This window comes from Echinops telfairi, unplaced genomic scaffold, assembly GCF_000313985.2.
Source record: "Echinops telfairi isolate 266 unplaced genomic scaffold, ASM31398v2 ScPeMD7_5592;HRSCAF=6446, whole genome shotgun sequence".
Taxonomy (NCBI): Eukaryota; Metazoa; Chordata; class Mammalia; order Afrosoricida; family Tenrecidae; genus Echinops; species Echinops telfairi.
The window spans coordinates 23,090,887-23,100,551 of NW_022109491.1; the positions used below are offsets into that span (position 1 = coordinate 23,090,887).

General features: G+C 55.7%; 1 protein-coding gene across 2 annotated transcripts in view; it reads right to left on the reverse strand.

Moving 5' to 3' along the window:
* Positions 1-2,242: 2,242 nt before the first annotated feature.
* The window catches only part of RALY (RALY heterogeneous nuclear ribonucleoprotein), an 88,279-nt gene continuing 80,856 nt past the window's right edge, over positions 2,243-9,665 (reverse strand). The window contains exons 3-10 of one of the 2 annotated variants that reach the window (XM_004697932.2): positions 8,670-8,934; positions 7,631-7,703; positions 7,402-7,449; positions 5,459-5,625; positions 4,719-4,832; positions 4,367-4,593; positions 3,461-3,509; positions 2,243-2,481 (exon numbers count right to left, since the gene is read on the reverse strand). In XM_004697932.2, the coding sequence (XP_004697989.1) occupies positions 3,465-3,509; positions 4,367-4,593; positions 4,719-4,832; positions 5,459-5,625; positions 7,402-7,449; positions 7,631-7,703; positions 8,670-8,925 (930 nt within the window). In that variant the 5' untranslated portion in view covers positions 8,926-8,934 and the 3' untranslated portion in view covers positions 2,243-2,481; positions 3,461-3,464. The remainder of the gene's footprint in view (positions 2,482-3,460; positions 3,510-4,366; positions 4,594-4,718; positions 4,833-5,458; positions 5,626-7,401; positions 7,450-7,630; positions 7,704-8,669; positions 8,935-9,665) is intronic. The other variant, XM_004697933.2, reaches the window with a different exon arrangement.

Genomic DNA, 9,665 nt, shown 5'->3' on the forward strand with positions numbered 1-9,665 from the left:
CCTGAGAAAGTTGAACAAACAAGCCACGGCCATGTTCAGAAGCCCCTGGAGTCACGTGAATGGCTTTGGCCAAAGGGGCCTTATAAACCTGACACCAGCAGGAGCTTGAGAAGTATCTGCGGCGGGTCTTGCCCGCTTCTTGTGTTCTTCTACCCCATCGCTGTGTACAGAAACCTGGGTCAGGCGGCCCATTGTCCCAACACAGGGCATGTGAGTGAGGATGCCTGCGACCAACCAATCCCCAGCCCATCTGCAAGCTCACTTCAGCCACGAGAACTTGCATGTGACAAGGAGAACTGACCAGCTGAGCCAAAGTGCCAAGCCACCGAGTGAAGAGCAATGTCAAAAGTGAGTAATCTGGGTGGTTTGTGGTGTGACAGTCGACAGCTGCCATGAGGCCCATTGGTGAGCCCTGGTCGAAGGCAGCCCCTTCTCCTGCACTTTTTCCAGCTTTCCGGATGGAGCCTTTTGTTTTGACTGAGGGGGGCCGAGTCCAGGGAAACTCTTAAGGGGCTGTTCTCACAGCCTAGGCCTCATCTCTTAGAGCAGTGGTTCTCAACTTTCCTAATGCTGCGACCCTTGAACAGTTCATGTTGTGGTGACCCCTAAATCATAAAATTATTTTCATTGCTACTTTATAACTTAATTTTGCTACTGTTATGAATTGGGCGACCCCTGTCAAAGGGTTGTTCAACCCCCAAAGGGGTCGCAACCCACAGGTTGAGTACCGCTGTCTTAAGAGGGTTGTCAGTCTGCACCCTTCACAGAATTTTATACCATCACTCTCCCATTGCTACAAGCAAAGCTATGGGGACTGTGATCTGCACTGGGCAGAAAGGGCCTGGGAACCACACCAAGAGGCAATGGCTAAGAAGAGGCTGGGGCCCTTGGCTCAGCTGTGTTCCGGTCTCCCCGCAGCTCATGCCAAAGCCCAGACCCGGAGAGCCTAGAAGTTTGAACTGCTGGCCTGCCAGTGCCAACAGGCAAGAGATCCACCTACTGAAGGAGAGAGGCAACAACGCACATTAGGGGTTTCCACGCCCAGGAAAGCAGAGTGCTATCCCAAGCCCAACCTCCCCTCCATCAAATACTGGAGCAAAAGCCTTGGGAACCCTCCAGGGGAGGGTGTGGTGTAGACTGTTGGTCGAAGCCATTTCCATGCGATTCCAGCAAGCCTGGGAATGCTGAAGAACCTGCAGACATGGGTCTCTCCCTCAGCCCCTTCAGCCGATGGGAGTGCATGTCCCCGGGTGGGCAAAGGGTGCCCAGGGGACAGACTAAGCAGCTCCTGATGAATGGAAAGCTGGTTTGGGAAGCTTCTAGAGCAACAGCTTAATGACGAGCAACTATTTCCCATGTTGAGGAAGCCGAAGAGCAGAGTGTGCAGTAGCACACGTTTTGAGCAGCACACGCTTTGCTGTATCACCCAGTTCACTGGACCATGGTAAGGTCCTTGTCACCTAAGGATGACTCAGAAGCACCTGCAGTGGCAGTTGATTCTGTCTGGGAAAATAGACCCATTCATGGTGGTGTCTGACTGGAGAGATGGTGAGGGACCTGACTAGCCACGAGCGCGTAGGCCCTGATGGACTATAAGCAGTGTCTAGATCAGTCACCTGTGACAGACAGAGGCACACAGGCCACTTGCTCCCAGTTGCCTGTGCACGACAGGAAGGCGGGCTGCTCTGTGTGGCTGAGATATAGGGTTAATGCACTGGGAAGTAAGAGGTGAGGCAAGAGGCAAGAAAGGGGATCCCACACCCCACATTCAGGAGCTGTGACTTTGTTCTGAAGATGAGGAGCCAGTCGCTCACGGGTTCTGCGCGGGGAAGGGCCGTGTTTCAGAATCACACTGTGGAGTCCCTAAGAAAGGTGGGAGGGAGAGGCTGGAAATGGGAGGCTGACACAGGGACAAAATGTCCAGCGTCTTAAACCAGGGCAATGGCAGAGAAGGTGAGTAGAGAAGCCAATTCCAGAATCGTTTTAGAGCCGAGGTAGACCACAATGAGCAAGCAGTGCAGGGAAGAGAGGACGTCTTGAACGACAGGTGGGTGACCAGGAAGTCCCCAATGCCTTCCTAAGTGCTTGGCACTTCGGCGAGCTAGGGACTCTCTTGGTCACGGGCACACTGGCCCTTCCCCAGCATCCCTGTTGGCCCCTGGAGGTTCTGACTGCAGGGAGAGAAGGGCTGGCTGGCCAGGCCCCTGTCGGAGAAAGCACACAGCACCATCTCAGAGGAGGCTGGGATCTAATCTCTTTATTGTCAGGGTCCCTCCTTCTTCCAATCTATAGAAAAACCCCACACCTGGGTGAGTCCTGGGGAGGAGAGGCAGGGGTGTGGAGACCGCTGTGCTCCGGGGCAGTACAGACGAGGAGGGTGTGCGGGGGCACGGGGAGGCTGCCAGCTCTCCTCTGGTACCCACTGGGAGTAGGCACCCAGAGATGCATGCCCTTCTGCCGGTGGCCTTCATTCCTGTCAGGCTGAGAAAGGGGGAGACAGAGAAGCAGCTCAGGCTGAGAGGAAGAGTCCCTGCTGATGTGCTGACAGGGGCCACCTGGAATTCACAGGTATGCCTGGGCTTGGCCAGTCTCTCCCCTCCCTGGGTGTGCGTCTCCTTCCCGAGGCCCTGCACGTGTACCTCACTTAGCCTCTGTGGCAAGGCTGCACTTGCAGAACCTTCTAGCTAAATGCTCCAGGATGCACTCCTGGAGCATCCTGTGTGGAGCGCCTGACCCAAGAAGGTGTTTGGTACCAAGACACCAACTTGGGAGCCCTGGTGTTTGAAACTGACCTTGTCCCCAGGCCCAGCCTGTCTTCACTGAGCATGGCCTGGCCTCCCTCGTGGACAGGACAGAGGAGGGTGGTGAAGTGTGATAAGTGAGAGCTTTGAGGCCACACAGCACTGCTTAACATCTAAGTTCTACTAGGGACTACCTCGAGACCGTGCAAGAAGTGTGCTGCTCCCTGCACCTGTTGGCATCCTGACATGATTAGTCAGATAAAGCAGGTGTGTGCAGGGCACGGGACCATCCAACCCCCTCATCCTGGTACATATGGCCCTTCACAGCGGCTCCTCTGATGAGCAGCAGTCTTCCTCCCTGGCTGCAGAGCGGGGCTGTGTCTGTAGGAGGCTCCTGGCCCTTTCTCACATACCAAGGGCCCTCACCCATCTGGGCCTCTGCTTGGTGTGAAATGCCTCCCTTAGCCTCCAGCTGGCTCAGCAGCACTTTTACCAGCACAGCCCTCAGGGCGCTGGCTAAGTCAGGCTCCTCTGCACTGCCAGGTACTTTCCTACACTCACTATGGGGACCAGTACTAGGGGGAGGGGGGCCTTGCTAGTATTTCCATGATTCTGTAGCCTCGGTACCCCCCCACAAGTTGAGTAGCAGGATGGCTGGGAATGGAAGGGCTACCTGAGCAGGTCTGCTCCCTGGACCCTGCCCACCAGGGCCTCCATACCTGCTTACTGCAAGGCACCGTCCTCCACATCTGTGTCCTGGCTGTGCTCCTGGCAGAGAGGAGGCAATAAGAGAGCAGACATCAGTCACCGCCGGCTCTGAGTCCCGCTCTGGGCCACAAGCACCCAAGGTCCCAGAGCACAGCCCAAGAACTGACTGCAGAACCAACTGGCTTGGGAGCCTGAGGAGCAGACAGGAGAAGAGGCCCAGGCACGAACTGGGCCAATTTCTGTGCCCACAGGCCATTTTAGAGTTGGAGCAGGCTGGACGCTGGGGAGGCGTGTCCCCTACTGGGCTGCTGACCCTTCAAAGGTGAGGGCCTTTAAAGAGTCCTGTGCCTACAGAGGAGAGGGCTTTGGCTGAGTTCAAAGGAGGAGGCCCAAGGTGTGAGAAAAATCTCCATTGTCAGGGCCATAAACCCTGCATCCTTGAAGCCAGCAGAGATGAAAGGGACAAAAATTCAGCTGGGGAAGCCATCTGGGCTCTCAGTCCCTACTACCAGGTGCTAAACCAGCTATCCATTCCTCTGAACCTCAGTTTCCTCTCAGGGTGAACTGTGGGATGTGATCTGCGAGGCATGGCCATTACTAAGGCCCCGGGGAGGGTAGATTCTGGGGCTCACTATGTCAGCGGTGGCAGTACTCCGCAGAACCTGGCCCTCCCACCCACTCCAACACAAACCCCATGCCCAACAGTGAGCAAGCCTCGCTGGGACTCCAGCCCCAGACAAAGAGAGCAGCCCCTCAGGAGAGCGTCTGTCTCAAGCTTGGCAGCAATAGCTTTCCCAGAGTCCTTCCATGGGTGTGGCAGGCACTTCCTCAGGCCAGCCCCAGGGAAGGCACCGCCCAGGTTTGCCCCTTCCCTGCTGTCCCCCTTATGCCCGTCATGTCCATGGCCGGGCCCTCACCAGCTCCTCCTCGCTGTGTGTCAGCAGCCCCTCCTCATCGCCATCATCGCGAGCCTGGGCTTCTCCCTGGGGCGTGCCTGCCTCGGAAGCTGTGTCCTCCTGAGGGGCTGGTGGCCGGCTGTTACTGCCACTGCCACCGCCACCGCTGCTGGAGCCGCCGCCACTGCCACCACCACCGCTGTTGCTGCTTCCGCCACCACCACTGCTTTCACCCTTCCTCTTGCCATCTAAGGGGTGGGAGGAAGTGAACTCAGCCCAGAAGACACTGGGCCTCAGCCTGGCAGGTCCTGATGGGCCAGTCTGCAGCCCCCATCTCCTCCCCACTGCACACTGCCCCACCCTCGGCCCTAACCTGGGTTGGCCTTTTGCTCCTCGGCAATCTGCTCCAAGCGGCCCAGCAGGGCGTCGATGTTGGACTTGATCTGTGTCAGCTCTGTCTTGATGGTCTGCAGCTCACTGCTCTTTACTGGGAGTGGAAGAGGAACGGAACTGTCAATGGGGGCTGTGGGTCGGGAGGCGGACACCAACATAGGAGCCCACGCCTACTTTGGAACTGGGAAGGCTGGAGCAGGGCAGAGGCACAAACTGTCTTCATCCACTGCTCCAGGGCCAGGGCGATTCGGGAGCTGCCTATAGGCTGCCCCACTGGACCAGGGCCCCCTCTCGCGGGGCTGCTCCCTGCCCCAGGGGCAGCTGGGCGGGAGATATGCTTCTGCGCAGCGAGCAGTGTGTGTGCCAGAGGAGCTGTCTCACTCTCAGTGTGCACACAGGGTTTCTGCAGTCAGACTTCCCGGGTGCCCATGTGGCGTGCCTCCTGGCCACAGTAGGTGTATGCCAGAATGAACGCCGTGTCATGAGCCTGCCCTTTTTCCAGAGAAAAGACGACACCATGCGTCCAACCCAAGCCCCTCCTCCTCACACGGCAGCCTTCTCCTTAGAAATACAATGAAGATACTCACTTGGTTGAGTTAGGACTGCGGAACGGGGGGAGGTTTGTTCCTTTATCTATTTTCCAATGTAGAAAAATGTGATTCTATTATTTTGCTAGTGACAAAAGTAACAAGTACTGCGGAGGAAAACACAGTCACTCACACTTGATCTTGGCTGAGCCGCTGCTGATGGCTGTGGAGCGGGCAAAGAGCTTGACAGGTATGGTAGTTTTGACACGCCGGACCAAAGGGACTGTGACCCGGGGTCGCTTCACAGGGACCGCCCTGGGCACTGGCACAGGTGACAGACGGCCCCTATAGTCGAAGAGCCTGTGAGGACAAACAGGCCAGAGGCTGCAGTATGGCCTGTGGCCACCAGGGGACACTGTGGCTCTCGCCCAGCCAGTGTGGGCTTTGTCTAGCACTGCACCCAATGGCCTGCTCTCAACAAGCCTTGGGGTGAAGAGGCAGGGCGACTGGGCCCTGGTGGCTGCAGAGACTTTCACTGTGCCTCTCCTACCAGCCAAACCAGGCAGGTGAAGTGGCAGATGGTAGAGGTGAGGAGTAAGCTGGGGCAAGCCCCAAGAAGAAAGCTCTTCTCTTCTGGATTGCTCTGGCATGCAGGCCTGCTCTGGTCCATGACCCTGCTTCCGCTCATCAACTGCCACCCCAACCTCTGTCAGTTTCACCATCTCCCACACTGGGAACAGGAACATCCGAGAGTGGGGGCCTGTCCTAGCCTGGCTACCACCCCGTGTTTCCATCTGCCTATGGACGACAGCTCTGTAGGCAGATGTGTGTGAGCCTGTAAAGGCATTCATTCCAGAAGGTGAGGGCAGTAAAAGGCAAGGGTCTCAGAGACCCTCAACTCTGGATACCATGACCTCAGAGACATGGGGCTGGGGTCCAAGCCACTTTCCTTATTCTGGGCCCTTTTGGTCAGCCTGGCCCCTGGCTCCACTTTAAGAGAAGGAGGCCAGGAGGCCCAGGGGGAACTAAGCGTGTACAGACACACTGAGCCCAGGGCGCCCAGACTGCGTGCTGTCCTCTTTCTGCTGACCAAGTAGGAGATTATCTCCCTTCCTCTTCCTGAAGTGAGTGGCAGCTTCCCAGGGGGTACCAGGAGGCCTGCCATCCCTAGGCAGCTGCTTGCCCCATTCCTCGATAGTCTTGTCCCAGAAGGCCCTGGTCTGGGGTGGGGATGGCTGGAGATGGAGAGTCTCTGGGAATAGGCCCAGTCCTAGACCCTGCATTTCTGCCCCCAAGGGGAGGGGGCGGCTCTGGCCTGGGTCAGAATCACTGAACCACAGAACCCCAGAGCTGGAGGAGCCCTGAGAGACCATCTGGTGCAAGCCCATTTCAGAGACTGGGAAAGAGATTTGCCCCAAATCACATAACCATTCAATGGCAGAGCTGGGATTAACATCTAAGTCTTAGAGGCTAGGTCCCGTCTCACTACCCAGCACTGCCTCCTGAAACCACCTGCTGTGGGCCACACTTGGGGGAGGGGAAGCAGGGAGGAGGGTTGTTTGGGCCATGATGATCACTCCACATCGTGGCTGGTGTGGTGCATGGGAGCGGGCATCCAGGGCCTTACAATCAGGGTCTGGACAGGCTTGAGGATAGAGGGGGAGCTACGGCCTACCAGGGACTGATTTTCAGATGCCAAAAGGCATCAAGGGCTGTAGCCTCTGGGCTATACATATTAAGGCAAAGAGGCTCCTGACTAAGCGCTTTGATTCCACCTCAGGGAGCAGGAACCCCAGAAGTCAAACTTCCTGCCACTGGGTTTACTCCTGCTGCTGTGGTCATCACTCTTAACTGTTGAGTCCCTGCAGGTCTCACCCGCCACGGAGGGTGGTGGTGGTGGTGGTGGTGGTGGGGCGGTAGCCAGAACGGAGATGGTGGCGTGGTGTGGTGTGACATGGTGGTGGGATCTTAGCCCCCAGCTCTGCCACTGATTTGCTGGGCAACCTTGAGCAAATGCCTGTCTACCCCTCTGGGTTTCAGCTTGCACTTGGAGGGCTGAGTGGGCAGCACCAGCAATCTCTCAGGGCCCTTCCAGCTTGGCTGTTTCATGCCTGGGCACGCCCCTCCCCTGCTCACCTGTCGTAGAAGTCGTCCCGGTAGTAATCAAAGTCAAAGCTGTAGCCACTGAGGAGACAAAGGGAGAGGGCCGGGGCTTAGGAATGGCCACTCCACCCACTCTCCACAGGCCCTCATCGCTGCTCTCCTCCCAGTCAGTGCCAGGCTCAGCACCCTGTCATCGCCAGTACTCACTCCCTCAGGCAAGAGGGGAGGGCCCAGTGCCACCCAGACGGTCAGAGCGCCCCACCTGTATATGGCAGATGCTGCTCTCTTGAGCCCCTTGGGTCTGTTGGGCTTGGGCTCTCCGGCCATGTTGATGTCTGTGTGGAAGGCAGAGTCAAGAGTCAGAATGCTGGTGTGACAGCAGCGTCCCCCATATTTCTCACCCTCAGGCACATACGGGCACTACTCACTTCGCATACATGAATACAACATGAATACAACAGCAAGGGCCTCTAGCCATTCAGTCCTCTATAATAGGAGACTTATACTCAGACGTTGTAAGAGTCTGTTTATAAGCACCCAGGAATCCATACACAGACATACCTTCACATACACACATGGCAATGTCACACAGGCAACATGTTTTTTACACGCACATGCAGACTCAGCTCCAACATCCAACCCCAAACTGCTACATACAACTAACTGTCCACCCAGATGGCGTCCTGCCAAACAGTTTTATGCCCAGAATGATGCCTAGGGCGTGCTAAGCACTCAATAGCTATTTGGTAAATGAATATATGCCTATCTGCTCCTCCCACTCAAATCATGACACACGGATGTATAGCACACATACATACACAAAGACACTTGTCCACATAGCTCTACATGCGTGGCCATATTTTCACACCACATACTCAGGAATCCATATTAGTGATCCCTTCTCAAACATACACATACACACGTTTGTGTCCCTACATGCACACTATGCGCACTCGAGGATGGTCCTAAGGTGGTTTAACACAAAGCCAAGGGTACTGCTCCATCCCAGCCCCGCTCCTAGTAGCTCTCAGAAAGGGTTCATCTGTAGACCAGTGTTGCTGTTAGCTGTGCTATTATTCCACTCTGTTCCCTTGCTCTGCATTTTAAATGGGATCACCAGGCTTGTCTTTAAGAGACACTGGGAGAGAAAGAAGGTCAGGACAAAAAAGTGTCTAGGCGCTTCTAAAATTCTCCCCTCCCAGCAGCAGTTTTATCGCTACCTCATGTACAAGTCCGTAAGTTAGGCATCTCAGTGAGGTGCCAGTGGGGGATAAGGGGGATTGGGCTGTGGGAGGACTTACCCAAGGTCTGCCCGGCCAGCACTCGCCCGTTCTCTCCCAGCACAGCTGCCCGGGCATGGCGCTCGTTGGCATACTGGACAAAGGCATAGCCCTTGTGCACGGAGCAGCCGGCCACACGGCCATACTTGGAGAAGATGGTCTCTACATCGGACTTCTTCACCACAGCCGTGTTGAGGTTTCCAATGAAGACTCGCGAGTTGATGGACTTGGGGTCATTCTTGTTGGTTACGTTGCTCGTCTGAATCTTCAGGGACATGGTGGCCACCTGCACAGACAGCTATTATCAGGCTGGGCTCAAGAACTGTCCATGGTGCCTGTCCCTGCTAACCTGGAGCCTGCTTCTCTCCTCCACACAAGCCTGCGGCACCAGGCTCCCAGCTTTGACTCACCGTGTTGTCTTTCTTACCAAGGACTGCCACTTACTGGCTGCTTGCCTCAGGCAAGGGGCTGTACAGGAGTGCCCTCATGTGGCACTCCAAGGAAGGGAAACCACTTCACGTTGTTGTAAAGGAAACTTGCCTTCAGGTCACAGTGAATAGCAGGGCTGGGATCAGAACCACTGTTTAAAAACCCATCCCCCCTTTCTTGAATGCTCATGTCAAATGTCACCCATTTAGGATTCCCCACAGCTTAGTTTTTCTGCTCCCTCAATCTAGAACCATGGCAAAGGCTCACCTGGCAATTGCAACTCATGTTTGCTCTAGGACAGTGGTTCTCAAACTTCCTAATGCCGCAACCCTTTCATACAGTTCCTCATGTTGTGGTGATCCCCAACTATAACATTACTATGTTACTACTTCATCATGGTCATTTTGCTACTGTTATGAATCAGGCAACCCCTGTGAAAGGGTTGTTCGACTTCCAAAGGGGCCACAACCCACAGGTTGAGAACCGCTGCTCTAGAATAACTCCAGATTATACAAAGTGCTCTCACTCTGAGCCACAAAGGAATAGCCGCAATGCACTGCTGTGTAGTCCAGTCCAGCCCAGCCCAGC